General features: G+C 44.5%; 1 protein-coding gene across 4 annotated transcripts in view; it reads left to right on the top strand.

The window, feature by feature from the left end:
- ccdc180 (coiled-coil domain containing 180) overlaps nt 1-20,631 on the top strand; it is a 58,680-nt gene extending 38,049 nt beyond the window's left edge. For 2 of the 4 annotated variants that reach the window (XM_020595160.1, XM_020595158.1), the window contains exons 15-36: nt 452-578; nt 1,949-2,047; nt 2,151-2,332; nt 2,609-2,778; nt 3,146-3,326; nt 3,413-3,559; nt 3,644-3,788; nt 4,085-4,201; nt 4,427-4,504; nt 4,634-4,717; nt 4,992-5,131; nt 5,252-5,310; nt 6,634-6,691; nt 7,484-7,561; nt 7,655-7,721; nt 8,086-8,221; nt 8,669-8,829; nt 8,917-9,042; nt 10,894-10,990; nt 12,138-12,207; nt 19,995-20,148; nt 20,239-20,631. In XM_020595160.1, coding sequence (XP_020450816.1) covers nt 452-578; nt 1,949-2,047; nt 2,151-2,332; nt 2,609-2,778; nt 3,146-3,326; nt 3,413-3,559; nt 3,644-3,788; nt 4,085-4,201; nt 4,427-4,504; nt 4,634-4,717; nt 4,992-5,131; nt 5,252-5,310; nt 6,634-6,691; nt 7,484-7,561; nt 7,655-7,721; nt 8,086-8,221; nt 8,669-8,829; nt 8,917-9,042; nt 10,894-10,990; nt 12,138-12,207; nt 19,995-20,148; nt 20,239-20,373 — 2,611 coding nt within the window. In that variant the 3' untranslated portion in view covers nt 20,374-20,631. The remainder of the gene's footprint in view (nt 1-451; nt 579-1,948; nt 2,048-2,150; nt 2,333-2,608; nt 2,779-3,145; nt 3,327-3,412; nt 3,560-3,643; nt 3,789-4,084; nt 4,202-4,426; nt 4,505-4,633; nt 4,718-4,991; nt 5,132-5,251; nt 5,311-6,633; nt 6,692-7,483; nt 7,562-7,654; nt 7,722-8,085; nt 8,222-8,668; nt 8,830-8,916; nt 9,043-10,893; nt 10,991-12,137; nt 12,208-19,994; nt 20,149-20,238) is intronic. The other 2 variants (XM_020595159.1, XM_020595161.1) reach the window with 2 other exon arrangements.
- The last annotated feature ends 3,574 nt before the right edge of the window (nt 20,632-24,205 follow it).

Below are 24,205 nucleotides of genomic sequence, written 5' to 3'. Positions count from 1 at the left end.
GTGAGTCATCCAAAGTGATTATTTCTGCAGGTCGCAGATCAGTTCATGGGCTGTTACTGTCTGTTACAGTCATTCACTGGATTTCAGAAGTACTCAGATCCTTTACTTCAGTAAAAGTACTAATGCAACAGTGTAAAAGCAATATTCTGCTTGGGTGAAACGACAGGTAAATGTACTCAAGGCATCGAAGTAAAAGTCTTTCTTCGGAAGAAAAATGGCCCCTCTGACTGGCATGTTGCAGGTTATCAGATTGTTATTGGTGCATTAATGAGTACATGTGAATTTCCCCGTTGTGGGATTAATTTCATCTTATCTGATCTTATCTTAAAATTTTCAGGTTCTGGTTTGTTATTTCCACCAGTGTATTTGACAAATAAACGTCGTTTCTCATGGGCCTTACAACAACAAACTGGACGGAGGTCTAACTTCCTCTGTGTGTATGTGTGTGTAGCTGCAGACAGTGTGTCTCTGATCAGTGTGAGGTGTTGGATCGTCTCCCATCTCTCTTTCTGGAGGAGCTCAACTCCTACAGCAGCAGCCTGAGCTCCTTCTACCACCTGGACCACGCCTACACACCGGTAACCATCGCAGCCGCACCTTACGCACACCTACATCTGCAGGTAACTATGACAAACACAGCTACGGCTCCTGGTAACCATAGCAACACCAGCCCCATCCCGCCATTACGGGACATGGAGATGAGGTTTGACCCTGTTTTGGTAACATTTGAAAACGTGTTGATGCTCCTTAACTTAACACACGTATGTTTTCTTTGTTCATGAGGGGCTAACAAACCTAGCTTGTGACGTGGCTCCTACTGTCTGAGCGAGATGACGACTTGTTGTGTGAGCAGCTCTGGGTAGTTGTTAGATAAAGAGAGAACGAGGCATTCATCCTCACGTTGTGGCTGTTGTAAGGGGCTTTGGTTCACAATGCAATTTTACGACTTGAATTGTTTTTTAATTTGAGCTCCTCTCTTGTCAAGTTGTGTTTTACCAAACTACTTTTTTTGTCTTTGAGTAATGAACAGGCAGAAAATGTCAGGTGTGCTTGTTTCATCACAGCAGACTGTAAGGCTGCAACCAACTGTTATTTTCATTATCAATCCATCTGAGTGCTTTTTTCTTTAATAATCAGTCAATTGCTCCGTGTATAAACTGTCAGGTAACTGTGACAAATGCTCTTCATTGTTCCCTGAAGCCCAAGCTAACATTCAGATGCCTTGTTTTGTCTGAGCAATAGTGAAGAGCCCAGAAATGTTGAGTTGAGCAGTTTCCTTTTACATGCCAGCAGTACGTTGTCCTAGTCAGGCTTTATATGTGAGGGTCAAACTCTCATGGGAATATTACCTTTATGGCATTATGGAGAAGCTGAGTTGCTCTTGGCAGAGGTTGCACTCTCTGAGTGCTGTCTAGTTGTTTTAAATAACTGAACACTACCTGAGATCCCCAAGAGACAAGGCTGCTGTTGGGTAGGGTGGCCATCAGCCTCCTTATTGGTGGAAATTATTTTGACTTCATGTCAGGTTGGAGTGGTCTTTTACTGCTTGCGGTGCATTAAAATATGAAGCTTTTGTAGTGTGCAGTGCATGCATTGATTGATTGTTGCCTGAATAGGCCTTACTCAGTCACTGTGCTGTGTGGCATGGGGGTGTAAGGCAACAGTGTGTCCCCAGTAAGGCCATGTTCTAGGGGAAGACGGTTTCCTATTTGGGGTGTCCTGAAGTTTTAATATTTTGGAATGTTAATAAAGATTGTGTATGTTTGTACTACACTTCTTTTAGTATCATGTATTCTTTAGCCTCTGACCCCGGACCGAACCAGGTGAACCGGGTGGCAGTATAACTTTGCACATGTATAGTCGGGGTCAGTGGGAGCCCCCACACACAGGGTGGAGCTGTGCATGGAAACACAATCCAGTACTGAGAGTTTTTCCTCTGCATTTTCAGCAGGAGCTGAATATTGAATGTTCAATAACACAAACACACACAGCGGGCAGGACCATGGACGCAGACTCTGCCCAGCCCTCACATGATTGGCTAACTGAGGTGAAGCTCTGATCAATGACAGACGATGAACAGTAATCGAGTTCTTATTGGTCCAAAAAAGATGTGTGTGTGTGTGTGTGTGTGTGTATGTATGTGTGTTCAGGCAGCGTCCTCTCTGCTGGAGCTCTATGACACAAGCAGCTGTGTCATGTTTACATCATCAAAGGGCGTGGCCTACACGGGCCCTGCCTTCAGATGTCTCGGCCCTGACCTGTCAGATGACCTGCAGCAGGAAACAAATCTGAGTCCGTTTCCTGTGGAGCTGATCACACATGCACTGACCAGGTACACACTCAGGCACACACACACATTTGTTCCCTGTACTTCTGAGGACCCACACTGACATAACTCACATTCCCTGTCCCTAACCCAGATCCCAAACTTTTAATCCAGAAGTAGTAAAGTCCAGTCAGCATGTCCACACAGTGTAGGACTGTCCCTACTGCAGTGGTTTAACTGGAATGAGTTCTCACAGACATGTCAGTACAAACTGACGTATGTATCATCATGGTGACTGAAGAGTGCCCTCTAGAGTTTACTGTGTGTGTGCTTGATGTCTAGGACTCGGACTCTGTTTTTGGACCACCTGGAGCAGCACTTCCATGACATCCTCAGCTCAGCTGTTGCCATGGTTGCAGACAGGAAGGAAGCAGTGTCCTCAGAGCAGGAGCTCCAGTTGCAGCAGCTGGACCCCCAACACATCCAGACCCACATATGCCAGCCCCGCCTGTGTAACACTTGCATGGTTTGCCTTTACTGTGTAGCAAGCAGTTTCCTGGCTGTAGATATGCAGTGTTGTGCACAAATCTGTGGACAGATGTGAGAACAGATGTGTCTTCTTAAGGAATCGACTGTATATATAATGGCTTGTTAGGCGAACAAGCTTTTTGTTTGTCTGAGTTTCAACTACAGGATAAGTAATGTTCAAGCTGATCTTTGATTTTAGATCTCCAGCGTGCACTGGTGGAGGAATGGTTAAATAGCTGGTGTAAAATGTTTGATATATTCACATCAGGATGGCATCAGCCAGAGCCACACTCTGCTGCGTCATCTGCTCTTTCACCTTTGCCTTTGTGTGTGATTGTGTGTTTGTTGTAGCCGAGCTGCAGTTGCACAGGCAGCAGATGGATGTTTACTGTGAGGAGGTGCTGGATGTGCTGACCTCCTGCAGGATGGCGCTGCAAGAGCTGCAGACCTCCATCAGCAGGAGGAACCAGGAGTTCACTGTCACTCTCTCCAACATGGAGGATGATGTCCTGACAGCCAACAGCAGCCAACGGTAATGGCCGACCTCTGATCAGCTGAGTGACTGATGAAGCACTGAGGCATCTGAAATGTCAATCATGTCTCTGTGTCCTTCTGCAGTCTGGAGGCTGTCAGCACCACCATCCAGGATTGTTTGGATCAACATATCAAAGACACCCAGTGCTGTCAGACCACCTTCAGACAGACTGCTCAGAGCAGACTGGAGGGGGTCAGAAAGACAACAACTGAACTCCTCAGCTCCTTCAGGTAACTCCTGGAGCACCTGGATGAGCCACCTGAAATAAGTAAAACCCAGAGAAATGGTCTTCAGGTGTGTTTTACCTCCTGCAGGTTGTTTAGTGAAGGAGGGGACTTTGCTCCTCAGGAGCTGAAGACGTTTCAGAGGACACTGAAGGAGAAAACCAAAGAGATCAGTGAGACTGAGGAGTCCATCTGCTTGGAGCTGGAGGCGTTTGAGTCCAGGAGTTTACAGGAGGTGTGACCTTTGACCTTTTGTCATCATTACCACCCTCTGTCAAAACAAAACACACCAGGCTTGATGTTGTGTTCCTGAACAGTATGGCTGTATGATGTAACTAAATATACATCACAATATATATTTGTCATATTGATTGGTATCAATAATTCTTGATATATGCATGTAAAACCATCAACAAGGAAGGAGACATTGAATGTTAGACCTCAAGGATACACACTGTGTTACAGTGAGTACTACAGAGTTCCATTATAATGTTGAGACTGTGGTCACTCAGGCAGATCCTCCTCCTGCAGGTGAAGGAGGTGTCAGATCGTCTGCAGGAGAAACTCTCTTTCATCAGGTCCGAAGTGAAATTCACAGAGAAGATCCAGAAAATGATCAGCAGCACTCAGGTTCACATCAAGGCCGAGGTACCTGTCTCTCTGACTGCCCGTCTGTCCATCCCTGTTTATCCACCTGTCTCTCTGACTGCCCATCTGCCCGTTCGTTTGTCCACCTGTCTCTCTGACTACCCGTCTGTCTGACCCTGTTTGTCCGCCTGTCTCTCTGACTGCCTGTTTGTCTGACCCTGTTTGTCTTCCAATCGGACTGCCTGTCTGTCCGTCCCTGTTTGTCTGCCTGTCTGACCCTCTCAGGCAGCCAGCAGTAACCAGCAGCAGTTGGTGATCGACAGCAGGTTGGAGGATCTGAGGAGGATGATGAAGAACACACAGGTACACACAGTACTACTGCAGTAGTACTCTGAACTACCATGTCACCACTACATTGCTCCTTTACTGGTGTAGTATTACTGCAAGCTACTGTACCTGTGTGATAATACCACCAGCACTGTCTGTCTGCAGGTGTCTCCAGATCAGTTTTTTTCTTTCCTGTCATCCATCAGTGAAGAACTCGGGATACGCTGTCAGTACCTGGACTTTAAGTTGGTAGGTCACCTCCTGTCTACCTCAGCTGTGTCTTGTTTAGTTGTATTTAACTTAATGTAGAATACTCTGGACCACAGCCTGTCTACATGGACGTCTTCTTCTTCTCTAGCTGAACTACTTTTTGTCTAACTGGACTATCTCTGGTCTACATGTACTTTGTATTCTGCTACCTCTTGTCTCTGTAGACTACCTGGATCTTTGTATGTGCTCCACATTGTGGCCATGAGGATTACAAATTGTGTGTTATTTTTGTGTTGATGACCCCACCCTGCAGGAAGTTCTCAGTCCGTCAGCTTGTCCTAAACCCACGAAGCAGGTCAGGTGTGCCCCACCTCCTGGTCTGCTGCAGCCCAGCAGGACAGGTGTGGACCTCCTCAATGACCCTGTCGTGGGTGTCATCAAGTCCCTGAACAGGTACATAGTCCAGCTAAGCCCGTTAAGTAATACTGCAGAGAACTCGAGTACTGCTGGAGTGTTTGTGGTACCTGTTACTTTTTCTTGTTTATCTTGTGTCCAACCATCTTGACTCATCAGGGTCTGTCAGATCCAGGATGTTGCTGCAGAGAGAGAGGACAGAGGAAGAACAGCTGCTGGTAAATATCTGTTTATTTGGCTCTGACTGAACTACAGGGCACACACTGAATAAAGTACTGAATAGAATCAGGGATGGTTTCTTTTCTCAGTGAACTCCATCCAAAGTCCCCTAAGGAGAAGAAACCTAAGCCAGACAGTCTTTGCTGTGACCCCCCTTTGCCTGTAAACAGTTGTCAGTACACTTCCCCACAGCGTTTTCAGGTATTTGGCAGGTTGGCTGTTGCAGCATCTCGAAGCTGCCACAGTTCATCTGTGGTTTCAGGCTGTCTGACTGGGTTTCCGTGGGTCCTTAGAAAGTTTTAAAAGTCTAAACGCCAATCATCTGAGTTTTAGGCCTTATAAAAACCTTAAGTACAATTTTGATAGGTCTTAAAAAATTCATCATGCTTAGGTTGATTATTTTGACTAGAGCTGTCAAAGTTAATGTGATAAAAACAAGTTAACGCAAATTCTGTTTAATGCCACAAAATTTTTTGACACATGATCATACATAATGTACAAATATTCTGTGACCATGGCCCTCGGCCTGCCCATTTAGGTGTCACTGTTGATAGTTTGCTGCTTGTAGAGTTGTCCAGGCATCTCCTTTGCAAACTATCCAGCGTGTTCTGCCTTTGGCGAGTGGGAGGGTGGCTCTCTGCATCAGATGTGCGCTTGGCCAGCAAGTGGTATTTGAGACTTGGCGTACTCCGGCATGATGCAGTGAGCCAAGTGGTTTCAGGGTTTTGGCAGAGTTATGCATATAAATTATTTCACCAAAGCCTATTGCAGGTAAAACTGTTGCTTGTACCAGCTGCCTCCTGTGACACTCATTAAAACAATCAACTTCTGTACAGAAACAAAAGTCTAGGCTTAAGAAAAGCAATTAATTTCTCAATATGAAACTTAAAACTCAGCTTGCCATCTAACCAAAAGCCAGACCTTGCCAATGACAGCACAATTTAAATTATGAATTTGACATTGTTTTCTAGTAAAAATCTTATACTTTTTTTTACACCCCAACCTGTTGAGGCAGAAGGCCGCCCACCGAGAGCCGGGGTCTGTTGGAGGTTTCTTCTGTTAAAACCGAGTTTTTCCTCCCTGCTCTCGCTGAGGGCTGCTCAGGGGGATTTGTTGGGTTTTTCCTCTGTAACATTAATAATAATATGGTCTAGACCTGACTTTGTAAAGTGTCCTGAGATGGTTTCAGATGTGATTTGGCACTACACAAATAAAATAAAACTTAATTAATTTGAAGGCATCACCTGTCTCACTTCTCATTTTCTCTTCACTGTCCCCTTCTCTATTTACTGAAGCCTGACAGCGGGTCTGTGTGTTTGCAGGTCAGAGTCCTGTCCAGCGTCTTCAGCAGAAATCTGCCGACTCTGTCAGTGCAGTGAGGTACATGCACACCTGTCTTTATGAGGACACTCATTGACATAATGCATTAGCCCTACCCCAACGTTACCATCTCAGTCTGAGAGGCTATGGCCTAGTTTTACTGCCAGTGGTCTGTGTGTCTGAGTGGATGTGAATGATCCTGAGCGTAGGAGGTGTCAGCTCTGATCACATCACCGCAAAGCGCCAAGAACAGTGAAGGCATTCTTTATCGAACATTTTTACAAATGAGTCTTTGTATGAATAACATGGTTCACATTTGCTCTTTGGACATTATGATAATACTTTAGTAGTATTATACTGTATCCAGTATAACCAGTGCACGCAGACTTGCTGGCTGGTTTCTTTACCCAGTATAACCAGTGCATGCCCAGAGGTGGAGGCTGCTGTAGAAACAGACAATAAATGACAGTATAGTAAAACAGTTGGAGCCATATAAAATACGTCTTCATAGTAGAATTTAGAAGAAACACTTTACACTAATTTTCCTTGGCTGCTTGTCAATTGATCACATTAATTAATTAATTGATTGCTCCTGGTGTTTTCCTCTCTCTTATTATATTATTATTCCTAAAATTAATGGACACAAGTTCACCACTTACTCGTGAGGTGTGGTCCAGGCTTCAGTGACATATTTAGAGTGGGTCCCGACTAACAGCTCCACATTAGGCCCAGTCTCCTTCAGAGGTTGCCTGGCCGTGATCATGTCTGGAAGGACTTCAACCTGAGAGGAGACTTAGTGGTTGTGATCTGTTACTGTTGGTTTTCTGGTCTGTTTTAACTTGTGTGTGTCAGTGTGAGGAGGGGTGGCAGGTCCATCAGGACTGACAAAAGGTTCCAGATCTTTGGACACAAACCAGAAGTGAGCAAACAGTGAGTAGAGTCTGGTTTAATCTGGCGATTCACCTGGTAGAGAATCACAGCCAGGTGTTCCCAGCTGTTAACACCTGTGTGTTTGTGTTTCAGCTCCTTCAGCTGCACCGTGAACTCTGTGCTGTGGAAAGCCAACAACGTCCTCCTGCTGGTCGGCGAGGTAACAGACGCACTGTTCATGTTCATGCTGATGTGGATCAACATCAACACTGTCCTCTCGGGAATCATGGTCAACATATGGTTCACTGATAAACCACCACCTGTTTGAAAATCATCTCAAATACTAAAGTGGCGCGAGGGCTCCACAGTGTTCATCTGTATAACGCCATCTCCACACTTGGTCCCAAATCATCCCAGAACCGTAGCTGGTGTCAGTGATCATATCCACATTTATTTACAAACTCAAATAACCAGTGAATGTATCTGTTGAACAGCAGTTTAAAGTGTGTGAATCTCAGTGTGCAACTTTAAATGTCAGTCCGTCTGCACTGACAAATGGAAGACGTCTCCTTTCTGTCCATCAGGACTTTTACTGCAGTGAACATCTCGGTAGGTTCCAGCTGGTCCCTGACACTCTGGACCAGTGGGCTGAGAGCATGCAGCAAAGGCTGCTGGGATACCAGGAGCAGGCCAGGAGGTTTCTGTGCACGAGCAGAGAGGGTATGCGCACAGAAATACACATTTGTCTTTATATACTTGTGAGGACCTTCATTGAAACTGTGTGTTCCCTGGCCCTAAAGCTGCATTCACATCACATCATGTTATCAGACAGCTCCAGATGTTATATGGTTACAGAGGTAACAAACACTGTAACAACATATCCATTAAATCTGGGTTTAACTACAATGAATGATGGTCTTTGGCTGATGTTAGTTTGTGCCAAGTCAGATGTATCTGAGCTTCCCAGTCCTCATCACAACTTGTTGATATGAATTGTGTTTGCAACTTGTAAACTGGTAATTACAATAAAACTGATAGGATGTGAACACAGCATTACCCCAGTCCTAACAACCAAATGCCAGACCCCAACCTTACCTCTTCCACAGTCCTTAACCCTTTGACCCAAGTCCTTTGATCCTTGTGTTGCAAAACCTGTCTGTCTGACAGAGTTGGTGAGCCAGCTGTCTGTGCTGGAGGAACTGCTGATGTCATTACCTTCAATTTTGATCGGTAAGCATGAGCGACAACAGGGGGAGGAGTTAAGAGAAGCTGTGGGCAGAGTCCAAAAAAAGCTGGAGGAGACACTGGCAGCCAGTGAGAAGGAGAAGGTATTTACCTGAGGGCAGAATATTGTTTGTAAACGTTTGGGTTAGTTCAGGCGAGCCTGCCTCAGAAACATGTGTGCCTGTTGTCAGAGTATGAACACCCATCAGCTGCGAGCATCTCTCACTGAGGACGAGCTGCAGATGTTGAACAGCCGAGAGGAGCTCCGACAGCAGCAGCTGCACACTGCCATCTGTTTCTCACACCTGGAACTTCAGGTAGGAGGAGGGAGGAGTCAGTGTCACAGCTGGGGTACATCCCAGTCCCCTTCATCATTTGCATCTTTCCTTCGTGTCCAAGGGTGGTTTCACATTAGGGACTCGTGCCCGAATCAGTGTACACATGGCCCCAAAGTCCAGTTTATAGTGATCAGCGTGAACACAAGCGTACTGGACTCAGGCACCATGCCCGAGTCAGCTTAAAGAGGTGTCTCAAACACAGTTCACGTGTACTCGAGTACGGTCTGCAGGAGATGTGAATGCAACTGTGCACAAATAAGGAAAGAGGCTGCAATGTGACATCATTTCCATTTGGCTCTGTCGGTTTAAGCATTAACAAATATGGCTGCGAAAGGATCTCTATGGAGTAACAAAGTAGTAAAATGCTTGCTTGAAATTTGGGCCAATGAAAACATACAAAGGCAACTGGATACTACGCACAAAAACTATTCATTAGTATTTATACAACCGTGGAACAGAAATAAATGTCGCCCTTGGGCTCGCTGTCTCAGCACGGAGCAGATGCACATCTGGCAGCTGGCACTCAAATTGTCCGTGGATGTCTGGGGATTTATAATGTTTGAGCTCTGGTACAGAGAGCGTTGCTATAATGTTTTGCCTTGAGACCCGGCAGCAGATGGAATAAGTGTTAGCGAGCTGTTAGCTAGCTAGCTGACTGGAGAGCTCCCCATTTCCACCGCGGATCCCAAACAAGGTCATAATATTCACTAATCACCAATAAAACAAATGTAATTTAAATATATCTAGCCCATATTTATTCAATCTAACCTAAAGTATCAATTCATATCCACCAAAGCATGTCCTCCGGGCTCCAAGAGTCAAGTCCAACTTTGAACACATGCACAGTTTGTGGAATCAGTGTATCGCCTGCTCAGTGCACCTGTGACCTCGTGACATATGTTGACAGGACACTGTTGTCAACTTGTATTCATATTGAGGAAAGCACAAACCTAACTTTTCACTTTGTATTTGTAATTTCTTGAAGTTGTAACCTTTTTAAAGCAAATTCTCAGAGACAAAATGCATAGCACATATTTTATATAAAATTAGATTTGTACAGGAGTTTACGAAAACACATTTTTGTGTACAACTTATTAATTTATGCACGACAACAGACTAATAATTCTGTCCAGCTGATTTTCCATGTTCTGTGTGGACTGGACTAGATTAGGCTTTTCTTTTCCTCTGCTTTTGTGTTGATCCAATGCAAACAACTGAAATATACATGAGAAAACCACAGAATCTGTGATTGCAACAGTTTTCTGGGAGAAGTGGTGCCTTATCTGACAGAAATGCAGGGATACCAATATTTTTGGCCATGACTGTGCACAAGTTGCTAATGTGAAAGCAGACCTGCAGAGGAGGGTGGAGCAATTGTGCCCGGGCATGGTATGAAGCTATCGTGCCAAATATGAAAACGCTGTAAGTTGTACCGATGTAAGAAGGGAAAAAATGCCAGGAGAGAGGAACTGAGGAAACGCACTCTTAGAGACATGAGACCTCCTTTCCTCTGATCCTTCATCTGAAGCATCCTATCACCAGCTGATTTCTGATGAAGGGGTATGTCAGTCCAAAAGGACTTCCAATAAGGATACTCTCATGTGTCCTTGCTCATGACTCCTCCAGTAGCCTCTTTGCTCCTCAGTACAGGAGGAAGAGCTTTGAGCCATCCCAAGATGGCGTACTAAAATTGCTTCCAGGTCCAGCTAGGACCTAAAGTAAATAAGAGAACTGGGATGTAGCCCAGGTAGCAACAGTATCTGTCAGACCTGCTTCATCTGTCTGACTCTGTGTGTGTGTGTGTGTGTGTGTGTGTGTGTGTGTGTTCAGGATAGTGTGCGAGTCAGGGGGGCAGAGTTTGTGACATCACTGGCGTCCCTGACAGAGAAGCTGCTTCATCACCTGGACAACCTGCTCACAACTGCAGGTAAATTTTCACCTGTAACTTTTGACCTTAGCCAGCCTGTTCAGGTGGTAACCTTACCTGCACCAGAAACCCCTGCTGCACCAAAGTAGTACCAGAAAGCGAGGGAGGAGGGGGTCCATGCACGTAGAGCAGTCACCAGTGATTGATTAAATGCCCATGTCTTCACACCTCAAGCGTTAGCTTTACAAGCACCGTGTGTAAACACACCGCTGACTGCCTGTGGGGGGAGCAGCCCCTCCCTCCTCTAAACAGAGACCGACAGACAGAAAATACTGCTTTGGCTACGCTCGATGATGGTTAAGGGACGTATGGGATGTACCACTGGCTGGGTTCCCATAGTGGAAACAAAGCAATGTGGAACCAGCTCCAGACTGGCGCCAGCTCAGAATTAGCACATGGTTTGTGTTTGTTGAAAAGGGGCAAGAGTGTTCACATTTGGATATGAAGTAGTAGTTAGTATCTGCCCTGTGATGACTCTGTAGTTCTGAGTGTGTGTTGTCCTGCTCCCACTTATTCTTTTATTCACATCGATAAAAAATAACAGTGTGCCATATTAATTTCAGTTTCAATTTCACTAGATAGTTAAGGGACATTCACTGTAGCTAAATATAAGTATCGATTTTGGCAAATACTTAATATTAAAGGAATTCAGTTTGGTGTCAGGACCAAAGAACTGGACTGGGACATCCCTAGGCTTTACAGATGGCCATAGAAAGTTGGCAGCAGATAAATAACAGGAGACCTATGTGAATTAAACTTAAAGGGAAACAAAGAGGCTCAGAGTCTGTGTGGAGTTGTTCATTTGATATTTCTTCTGTGTGATGAGAGCCACTGTGTGTCCAAACACAGTTCCTGTGTAAATTAGCTGAAATGAGGAGAAAGAAATTCTCTGCACTGTCCTGTAATAAATTCTTAAAAATGCTCCAGAAATACTTTAAAAGAAAGTCATCGGCTCCAAGTCTAAGGCCAGTTCTCCAAAACTAGTCCACTGATCGTTTGACGGACTCCGTCAGTCCCTCACCTTGCAGGTCATAGCACTGAATCAGCAGGACTCCTGAACACAACACCTAATATAAAAGTTTGACCCTGTTTTGACCTTTGAAATCCTTTCATTTGGGATGTTCTCATGGTTTCTGTGTTTCTGTAGAAAAGTATGAAGAAGATAGTGCCGTTACCATGGACACAGGAGCTGAACCAAGACCCTGCATGGAAAACAGGTAACATCTGACCTGTGACCTGCTGATTGACCCCCACAGTTCAGGGGTGTTTTCAATACCTAGTACACCAAGTTCGGATTCCTGTACTTGGGAATTTGCACCTGGTAAGTTGGATCTTTAAAGAGCCCACGGTGCTTTTCCTTGTTTTTTGGTTTATCTACAATGTTACAACAGTGAATTATCATCTTAGACGTGACCTAAAGCTCAAAAAATGACGTGTATGTATGTTCTGGTATATTTATGCGGAAGTAACATGGTTTATACACGTCTCTCAGACTCTTGTTCATGAGACTTTTTTCTAACAAAATTAAGTATTATGCGATAGTTTAAGGATTTCCTTGAATGGTCATAAATCCAGGCACATTCATGTGAACTTGCCTGACATCCATCAGTGCCCTCATCATATTCGCAAAATGTTTTTGCCTTTTTTGTTATGTACAGTATGTTTTCAGTAAAGCTTATTAAAAAAAACAACAACATCCACGGTGCCATTGTAAAAGCTGAATTTTTCAACTGTGCCCTGATTTGTGGATATATTTTCCTCCTGCTGCTGCACTGTGACCAGAGGATATGGAGAACGATACAGGGCCTGAGGTTACTGCATGTGCGGGAATGTTCCTGTACAGGGACTCGCTGTTTTACCTGACCTAGTAAAATGCTGGATTCCCCTGGAGCACAGTACCTGTTTGTCCTGACTGCTTGAGGCCAGTGTGTCTGCAGCATGTGATGTGTTGCTGGTTAACCAGCGGATTAACGACCCATGATGTTATTGTCATTGCTACGCTACCTGTTGGAACTAATTTCACTGCTTTGGGACTGTATGTGGTCGTGTAAGACGCAGTGACCATCGGTTGTATTTACCAACCTTGGAGCTACTTGAAAGGGAGTGATGTTTCCACTACTCGGTGGGACTTAATGGTTAGTTTAACAAACACAGGTTGTGTGTCTATTAATGCCTTGTTTCTGTAACATTTGAGAGAATTGTTGTAAGGCTGGCGAAGTTACTATGTCTGCATTATGTCAGTTAAAACATGGGGTTTCTCAGTTACCCTCTTTGTTTAGAGTGTTACACATCTTTTTGGTACATATACCATTATTTACCTATCTATGGAGGAGACATTCACAAGTTAATTAATGTTGTTGCAGTTTGTTGTGCTGTCCACTTGTGACACAACACCAGCAACAGGAGTTGTGCGCGTTCCCAAACTGTTTCCTCGTTTTTAGGAAGAGGCTCTCTGGTTTTATCATTCTGGAAAAATTAGACTATTTTGAGTAATGAGGGGTGCCAAGCTAATCTAGTGGTAGCCAGGATTAAACATTAAGTGGCTGGAAACAAGCAAAATGAGCAGCCAAGGGCTCTTTAAGTACAATCTCTGGAGAAGGGGAGTTTGCAGTACTTTCACTGTGCAGTTGGAGCACCGGCGTCCCTGCTGGCAGACTGCTGTGCTCTGAATGAGATGTAGCTGCCTGCTAATTATAGCTAGCTTTTGTCTGTTAGCAGAAACTGGCATCTTTGAAGACTTTGGAGCAAATTTCCAAATTAGCATTACTTGATAAACTGACCACGTCTTCAGTGGTGATGTGATGCCCACCAATGTGTGCCCACATTTGTATGAATATGTATTTTACTTTGATATAAAACATGTAACAGTTGTTCTATCTTCCCTTGAAGAGATGTTTGGTACCATTGAAATGCCAATATATTGTATCTGTAGTTGCACCATTTTGGACAGTAGGTGGCAGTGTGAGTTTGTGGTTTACTCCAGGGACTGTAGACGGGAGTGCTCGCACCGCTATTTCCTCATAATGGCAGAGAACACCGAAAAGAGGAAACACGTCTCCCTGTCTCATCATTTCTTTCCTGTATTACAGGTTAGTGTTGAACAAGAGAACAAGTACTTAAATAAAAGATCTTGTTGGCTTCAAAGCACATTGATGCAGATGTGAAGTACAGTGCAAGTACAGTCCAAGATGTTTTCCTTCACACTGTATATCAAGGCTTAGGGCATAAGCATGACGACATTCCCAGAGAACTCAAGCCATTGCATGGGGACAATAATGTAACTGATGAAGCCATTCTCAAACAAATGAAGAAAATAATGAGTGATGAAAGCGAGAGGCAGCGGCGGCTGGGTCCAGTCACTTGCCCGAGACACATGAATGTGCACAGTGCCCAGCTTAAGGTTAATGCTGCTCAGTACCCAAGTGAAAAGAAAAGTCTACCAAAGAAATCTAAGACAGACACAGTCCAACATTTAACAGAAAAAAGTCGAAAAACTCATGAGCATGGTTGAACTTATGAAGCAGTCAATACAGACACAAAAGCCAGACCCAGATAGCCATGCTTGGAAAGGTAAAGCAGATCAGAGAGGGAAAATATATGGCTGTGATAGGTGTGTTAACCAGGGTCACCCAGGGTGTTCTCATTGTTTCCACTGTGGTGAGGAAGGCCACAGAGCAGTGGGCTGTTTGAAGAAACCCACACGCCAGGCAAACTGGCGCTGGTCTCTGTCAGGGGACAGACAGTGACTGGGATGCAATCTCTGTCCCGCAGCCACACATGCCAACCTGGTGAGTCTGAGGAAAAAGGAGTAAAAGGCTCTAATACTCAAAAAGAAAAAAAAGCCTCTGAAAACTCCGAACAGGAACAGTCGATTAAGACATCCAGTGTATCCTCCCTTAACTTACCTAGCAGCAAAAGTGAGCATCTGGCAAAGCTTATAGGAAGAAAAGCCTTCACTTGGTGTAACCTCAATGGTTTAGCAGTTAGTGCATTGCTAGATACAAGAGCCCAAGTTAGCGTGATTGACAGAGATTGGAAAAACAAGTACTTGCCAGACACAAGTTAGACCACTTAGTGAACTCACTGATGATGATGAGGAGGTAAAAATCTATGCTGTGAACTGGGATATTCTCCCATTTGGTGGTTGGGTCACAGTAATAGTCAACTTGATGGGAAATGAGGATCCTAGCTTGTCAATTACTGTGCCTTTCCTTGTTAGTAGCCTCCCTCTAGAGAGCCCGTTGCTGGGGTTTAATGTGCTGGAAGAGGTGATCAGAGAACAGCCTGAAAAGTTGACACCAACCCTGACCAACTTACTCTGCAATGCCATATTGTTCCCAGTGGAGAAGGCAGAGCTCCTGTTGAACTTCATTCAAACAGACAAACCCCTTGCACCGTGGGGACATCTACGGACAGGTAACCATGACACTGTTGTGCCAGCAGGTCAATTGGCATGGGTTAAGTGCCAAATCCCACCCAATATGAGTTTGTCAGACCCAGTCCTCCTGTTCGAGCCTGAGGACAACAATGTACAACTGGCAGAACTGGATGCTGGTGAAGGGTTGCTGGAGGTACAAAATGCAAAAAGGCCATATGTGGTGGTCCCGGTGGGGAAAAACACAAAACACGCAATTACACTCCCAAGAAAGACAGCCTTGGGCAGCCTTCATTATGTTGATAAAGTGCTAATGACAGATTCTTCTGAAGCCCCTGAACCTAAAATAGCCATCAACAGTGTTGCTACAGTGCCTGCTGAAACTAGCCCAACTTCATGGCACCCCCCTGTCGACCTTAGCCATCTTAACAATGAACAGAGGACAAAAGTTAACAAAATTTTTTGTGAAGAAGCTGAGGCTTTTGCACGCGACAGTAGTGACATCGGATGCATACCAACCTTACAGATGTCTATCACTGTTATGGAGGAAATCCCTGTACAGAGAACTTACTCATCAGTACCAAAGCCACTGTTCAAAGAGGTGAAAGAGTACATGCAGGAACTGTTGGGGAAGGGCTGGATAGTTAAGTCTAAGTCATCATATGCTGCCCCAGTTGTCTGTGTCAGAAAGAAAGATGGCAGCCTGCGGCTATGCATTGACTACCGTCTCCTGAATAAGAAGACTGTTCCAGATCGACACGGATTACCCAGGGTACAAGACCTGACGGGAGGGTTACACCTGGTTTAGTATCCTGGACCAGGGCAAAGCTTACCATCAGGGCTTCATCGCCAAGGGGTCCCAGCACTTCACCACCTTCATTACTCCCTGGGGTCTTTACGAATGGGTGCGTATTCCATTTGGACTCTCAAATGCCCCGGCAGCATTTCAATGGAGCATGGAGGAGATGCTAGGCTCCCTCAGAGATGAATGCTGCATTCCTTATCTCAACGATGTGATATGCTATGCAAAAACATTTGACGAGCATGTTGAGAATCATCGCAAAGTTCTCCAGGCCCTACAGTGCCATGGAGTAAAACTGAGACCTGAGAAATGTGAACTCTTCAGACGAGAAGTCAGGTATGTGGGTCGCATTGTGTCGACAGAGGGAGTCAAAGTGGACCCGCATGACATCGAAGCTGTACAAACCCTGACAAGTAAAGCACCACAGACAGTTGGTGATGTAAGGAAACTGACAGGATTTCTGGGTTATTACCGATCCTACATCCAGGACTTCTCCCGGATAGCAAAACCAATCTATGAGCTACTTCAAACCAGGGCAGGGAGAAATTTGACACTAACAGGGGAGAAATACTAAGCGCTCACAGTTATCTTCTCGGGAACCTGTCATTTGGGCTACTGAACACCAGAAAGCCCTTGAACAACTGGTCACTCTTTTAACAAACCCTCCTGTCCTGGCTTACCCTGACTTCAGCCTACCATTCACAGCGTCAGCGTCAGAGTGGCAAACTGAGAGTTATTGGATATGGTTCAAGAACGTTGACACCAGCCAAGCGCAACTACCATCTACATAGTGGGAAACTAGAGTTCCTCACATTGAAATGGGCTGTGTGTGAAAAATTTCGAGACTACCTGTATTATGCTCCTCATTTTACTGTGTACACTGACAACAATCCGTGGACCTATGTTATGAGTACTGCGAAGCTCAATGCTACAGGACACCAGTGGGTGGGGGAGCTCCCAGATTTTCAATTTGACATCAGGTACAGGCCGGGAAAGTCAAATATGGATGCAGACACACTGTCACATCTCCCTTTGGATATGGAGCAGTATGAAGCAGCCTGTATAAGGGAGTTCTCAGATGAAGTCATGCATGCTATATGGGATGGGAGTCAGGCAGCAGAAAGAAAAAATGTACTTGGGTTGCAGTACTCAACGTTTCTTCCTCAGACTTTGATCAACAGCTTCCCTCCCACCTGCCAGCCATCAGCCACCATGAACTGGTGAGAGCACAGAGAGAGGATCAAGCCATAGGCATGATAGTTGAGTTAAAGGAGTCAGACAAAAAGTTAACAGATGAAAGATGCAGCATAATGACTGGGGCCACCTGGAAGCTGTCTTATGAGTGGAGTAAATTATACCTTGATAACAATCGGAAACAGCTGGTTCTCCCATCAAAGTACAGGTCACTAGCCCTGAGATATCGTCATAATGAGATGGGCCATGTGGGAACAGAACGAGTGTTTCACCTTGCCAGGGAGAGATTTTACTGGCCCTTTATGGCTAAAGAGATTGAAGATTATGTCACCAGGAAGTGCCCATGTATTAAGTTAAAGAAGCCATCCACACACACCTGGGCCCCTATGGTCAGCATTACATCTAACTCACCCCTAGAGCTTGTGTGTATTGATTATTTACATTTGGAAGCCAGTCGTGGAGGATATGAGTACATCCTTGTAGTAATTCATCACTTCACCAGGTTTGCCCAGGCATATCCAACAAAGAACAAAAGTGGGAAAATAGCAGCGGAGCAGATCTTCAGTGATTTCATACCCCAATTTGGATACCCATCAAAACTACATCACGATCAGGGTCGCGAATTTGAGAATGAACTGTTTTGAACATTGCAGCAGCTGTCTGGGGTCAGCCACTCAAGAACATCACCCTACCACCCACAAGGAAACCCAGCTGAGCGTCTGAACCGCACTATACTCCAAATGCTGAGAACAGTAACTGAAAGTGAAAAGCAGCAGTTGAAGGATCACCTCCCACATGTTCTCCACGCATACAACTGTACACACCATGAAGCCACTGGTTATTCACCTTTTTTCCTTCTCTATGGCCATCATCCACGTCTCAGGGTGGACTTGTTATTCGGGCTACATGGGGAGCAAGGATCATATTCTCCTAGGGGATATGCAGAAAAGTGGGCTGAAAAAATGTCAGCAGCTTACCGGATTCCCAATGAAAATAGTCAAAAATCCAGTGCAAGGGGGAAAGTAACATATGACAAGAAAGCAAAAGGAGTTGTGTTACAACCCGGAGACAGGGTCCTTGTAAGGAACCTGAGTGAGCGTGGAGGACCAGGCAAGCTAAGATCTGGGAGAAAAATATTTATATAGTCAAAGAGCAACTTGCTGAGAGTCCCATGTACATAGTCCGTCCCGAGACTGGAAACCAGCAGAAAACCAGGACACTACACCGCAACCTTTTGTTACTGGTGAATGACCTACCTGTCGATTCCTCTCCATCCCATTCACACCCCACAAAACTGCTAGAGTCAATAAGCAAATGTTGAGTTATGATTCAAGGGTGAGTGGTAGAGTGAAACTAGGGAAATATGGTTCTGTGTATTCGTGGAAAGTAAGCTAATGCCCACCGAGAGCAGTAGTAATGGCGGTGGTACACTTGATCATTCTCTTAAGCAACATGCTAGCTACAAGATACTAAGTGGGGCACACGTCTCCTCTTAAGTTCACAGGTCATCTGGCGCCTTGTTTAGTCTGTTCTGTTAACTTGCTAGAAGGTGTTTTTTCCAGTGATTTGGTTACTGACACAATTGCTTATAAGTCCAAGGCTTGCTAGATAGTAAATTTATGTTAGTGCATTGAGAGTGCAATTATAGTCAAACTATATTCGAAGTTAACCTTAGAGAAACAGTTTTGGACTAACTAGTGACATGAAGTTGTACTGTTTGTATTGACTTGTGTGGCCATGTAAAGCCAAGAAACCTGTATAAAGATACCGCTAAGGTACAGTAGTTATGATACTGGAAAAAAGGGACAATGCACCGTGTTCAGTGAACTGCTGATGTTTGTGAATAAATAATGGCGGAGAACACCGAAAAGAGGAAACACGTCTCCCTGTCTCATCATTTCTTTCCTGTATTACAGGATACTTGTAACTGTTCACGTGTGCTACAGCACAGTATCCGTAACAGTGACTTTCTTGCCTGAAAAACTATCAAAACTTTATAAAGCAGCATTTACCAGTCCTAGGACTGAAATTATAAAAGCTATGTACCTCAAACTCCGATAGCTGGCACACAGTGCATTTTGGGATACTTGTGTGCTCCATGTCCACACAAGTCAGCTCCCAAAGCATCCTTGATAAAATGGGTGGCGCAAGAACACTTTTAGTTTTTGGATGTGCACTTGGCTGGATGCAGGCTTTGGTTACCTCCAAAATTGCTTACTTCATAGTAGGCTAAGATGTGTATGCAAGACAAGTAGTACCTCTGAATTCTTAGTATTGCAGAAAACTACATGAGTAGTGCCCGGTTGACCTACATAACTTTGTAGTGTGGAAGCAATGCATACTACACTATCTCAGCATCAGCCAGTCAATGGTGCCAGCTAGCTAGCACTACTTAGTGGGCATAGCTGTAGCCATTGTGCTTGTACTTTCACGTCCAATAACCTGTGGGCTACATAATAAGTTGTACAGTGTGGTGCTTCATGTAAAGTAATGGGTATATTACATTTTAACAGGGGCCTCCAGCCTAAATTTTACTCTCTGTAACAAGTGACGGCTGTGCTACTGCTATTATGAATGAATGAAGAACGAGCGACTGGTGTTGTGACATGTAAACAACTCTGTGTGTGTGGCAGGATTTGGTCTGGTATACCGTACCTGTCGCCGCCCATTGTCAACACTGCTGACCCACCATCCCCTGTTACCATGGCAACAACAGCATCTGTCACCACAGCCAGGTGCACCCCAGGACATCTGGCTGTGATCGAGCAGAGAGATGCTGCTGTGAAGGTACGCAAGCACACACATTTACACAAAGAAAGAATTATGTATCCACTTAACGTCTGTATGTGTGTGTGTGTGTGTGTGTGTGTGTGTCAGAGGTTCGAGCAGCTGTTCAGGGCGGAGTTGTCACGTTCAGAGGCCGACAAACGAAGACAACTGAGTGAAGTGCAGAGCTGGAACTCACACTGGAGACAACAGATACACACCCTGAAATACACACACCAACTCTAGCACACTGACATTTGCTTGAAAGGAACTGATTGATGTACATTGTTATGTCATGAGCTGTAGTGATGCCTGCTAATAAACCACAGATGAAGCATACTGTCGGGCTTTGTGTGTAGTTCCATTCATCCAGCAGCAGGTGGAGTAACAAACACAGGACATGGAAACACTGACCCCCTCAGACCTCACAAGAAGCTGTTCTCTGCACATCTTCCAACTACATGCAGCTGGGTCATGTACTCAGATCCAGGACAGCAAACATCTCAGAAGACACATAACTCAGACCACCATCAGCTGCAGAAGAAGAACAGATGCAGATGTCCAGTCCAAAAGTATGAGGATACCTGAACATGTTATCTGAGTGCTGTTTTGGGATCACATGAATATGGCTGCAGGGATTTGCTTTCGTACAATCCAGACACCAGCATGCACTGATGTATGTAGGCAGGACTGTCCACATTTTTTGGCCATATTAGTGTTTGTTTACTGATGTAATGTGCTGTGCCTACTGTTCACTATATTTTGGGCATCAGCAGACTCATAAGGTACACTGATCTATTCTGTATTCAGTTTTCCATTATTTTATATTTTGACGTATAAATAATGTGATTGTTCTTTTTCTCACAGAGACGCAGGGGGAGCTCTGAGAAGCTGGAGGATATGAACCAGGTGGTAGTTCTCATGGCAATCATAAACCTAACAATGGAAGACAGAAGCACCAGTTTACACATCTGTCAGTGATGTTCTGGTCAACAGTCCACCACACACACACTACACCTCACAAAGTAAGGTATGAGTAACTGTCCCTCATTTTTTTCAGAACAGTTTGTCTTGTTTCAGTTTTGAAAAAGTTTACATCCAACAGAGTCTCCCAGCTGATGACAAACATCTGGGCTTCTGTGCATATGACAAAATAAACACTTTGAACTTTGAACTTCATGGTCTGGATTGGGGTGTGTAAGATTTGATTCTTATAGGCTCTAGTTACTTTATAAGCTTTAGTTACTTCTCATACCTTTAGTTCCCTTTAGTTACTTTTCATAACTCTAGTTTCCTTTAGTCCAGTGGACCAGAGTCAGCAGTCCACCTCCACCTGAAGGAGAAAGGACATTCTTTTGAGGACAGTGAAGTCCAGATCCTCTCCAGAGAACATTGCTGGTTTTAGAGAGGATTTAAGGAAGCTATTTTTGTAAAAAATAGAACACCCCTCACTAAATAGGGGTGGTGGACTAAGACACAACTTGTCATCGATCTACAATCCTGTTTTGAGATCTCTGCCCAAACATGCCCACCAGGACAATGGGTGTTGGTCGACAGGAGGATTTCAAAGACAGGTAACGACTCTCACCGATACTGGGCTATAAGGACTCAGTCGTTAAGGGACACTGTTGGCCATCAAAGGACTGAAACACCACCGAGGGGGATAAATATCTCTGGCTCAACACCAGTCAGTCAGAACTGATGAAGCCTCTTGGATGAGAGGTGAGGCAGATAAGTAGGCAGGCGAGCAGCAGGAACCAGGAGGATCAGAGGACTAGGATGGACAGGTGAGTAGACAGGAGAGCCGCAGGAACCAGGATGATCGCTGGAGGTAATCACGGCAGGGAGGATCACAGGAGGGACACAGGAACTAGAGGATTGCCATCAGGTAAGCAGAGTAGCGAGCGCCCTCAGGTAATCACAGCAGGGAAGATTGCCAACTTGGGGTGGCTGTGGCTCATGAGGTAGGGCAGTCGTCTCCTGACCAGCAAGTCGGTGGTTCGAATTCTGGTCTCCCCGTGTGCCTAAGTGTCCCTGAGCAAGACACTGAACCCCGAATCGCTCCCGGTGGCTTGACTAGTGCCGTTGTGTGGCAGCCTCTCACCGTTGTGTGTGAATGGGTGAATAGTGTATCATCTCCTGTAAAGCGCTTTGGCCAGTGCAACACACTGTGGAAAAATGCACTATATAAATACAGTCCATTTACCAACTTGTCTGTCCGCATTGAACATTAAAAACTTGGTCTCACAGTCAATGTCACTGTTAATGTCATCAATGATCTGGAAACAAGGGAGTGCCTGCCAGCGCATTATGTAGGGAAGGTTTGTAATTTAGGGAATGAGCCTCAGCTGTGCACCACACCAGGGAGTGAATTAGCAGGTGATGCGTCTCAGCTGTGTTTCTTTCAAATAAGATATTAAATAAAAACTATTAAATCAACATGGACATGGCAGATATTAACCACCATTAAACCATCTCCAGTAACAACACTGTTTCTTAGAAAGTATGTATAATTTCTTTTGTTGGACAGGTTGTGTGGAAAGCCCAGCATTCGTCTTACATGTTGTTTGACCATTCAGTGTGGCAGTGGGATCATCTCACAGGAACCTGACCTACTGTACCTTACAAACAACCAGTTCTTATACCAGAATATGCTATTTATAACATTATCCAGCTTCATAGTGAGAATGTGTTTGCAGAACACAAAGTGAGATGATTTTAATCTCATGAATGATTTTATGCTGAAAATAAAAACACAGTAAGTAGATTTGACAGCACGATCCACAGAAATTAAATATTAATAGTTTTAATTAAAAACATGCTTAAGAAATTCAAAAAATCTTTAATTGATGAACACGAATAAAATCATCATCATCATCAACCTGTCATGATTCTGCCCTGCCCGTTTCCGTTCTCGTGCTTTTATTTTACATTACTTCCTGTTTCTGTTTCACCTCAATTTCGGACTTTTTACTTTGATCAGCATTGTTTTCACCTGCTTCTGATTATTTGCACCTGTTTTCACCCCTATTTAGGCAGCTGACTCGCACCAGGCAGCTGCCATATTGTTCTAGACCCATGTTCAGACTTTCCAGTGTTTCTTCTCGTGCATGTATTTCCCGTTATGACTTTGGATTGCCTTTGACCACCGAATATTGATTTGCCCTTCTGTTTTGGACTGCTCTCCTGGTATTTGGCTATCAGACTTCCCTCTCTGACCCTTCGCTTCGGATCTCTCGGCTGTGTGAGTTTGCTGGTTCTGACCTTGGACTGTGTTCCTGACCTGTGAGTGTTTTTGTGTTTACGTGGGTTTAGTGATCAGTCTGTGAGCATAATAAAGAGACTGTTTTCACCTTTACTCGTCTGGCATTGTAATAGAGTCCGCCAATTAACCTGGCTGGTAGTGGTATTGGGAATCCCTGACACAACCGTTTATTTGAGAGGAGGCTCAAATAAAATCAGTATTAAAAATCCAAAATTACAAGACACATATTTAAAACCAAAATATATACACAAAATCAAAGTAAATGAAATCATATTAAAAAAGTGTCCAAATCACATTTAAGCTGTAAAATAATATATAAAAGTAGTTTAAATGAGGTAAAGGAGTGAGCACAGCCAGGGTAGTTTTCTGCAAACTATCCCATCTTTGCAGCAGGATAGTAACAGAAGGACGTCTTTCCTACTTCTGTGTTGGCAAAAAGGGCTGCAGAACAAGACAATCTTGTGAGCAGGCCTGGTACATTGAGGACTTGTAACTAAGGAGGCCTGTAATATATTCAGGCAGCTCTATAGATGGATAACCTACAAAACAGTAGTATTTACTTTAGTTATTGTTGTACCCCGTACTTTTTACCATACTGACTCTGAGAGACGAGGCAGTCCAAGTAACCACAAAACAGTGCTGATTTATTCAAAGGATCAGAGGTAAAATTAACATTACACGCTCAAGTATCTTGCACCTCCATACTGCACGCAGGCAGATGTAAGATGAAAGAACCTGAGCCCACCAGGCCTATACATTATATCCCCTCGGTTGGGCTAGCCCTATACTACACAGAAACATCAACCCGGACGT

The sequence above is a fragment of the Monopterus albus genome, unplaced genomic scaffold, assembly GCF_001952655.1.
Source record: "Monopterus albus unplaced genomic scaffold, M_albus_1.0 scaffold26.1, whole genome shotgun sequence".
NCBI lineage: Eukaryota > Metazoa > Chordata > Actinopteri > Synbranchiformes > Synbranchidae > Monopterus > Monopterus albus.
This window is presented reverse-complemented; position numbering and strand designations above follow the sequence as displayed.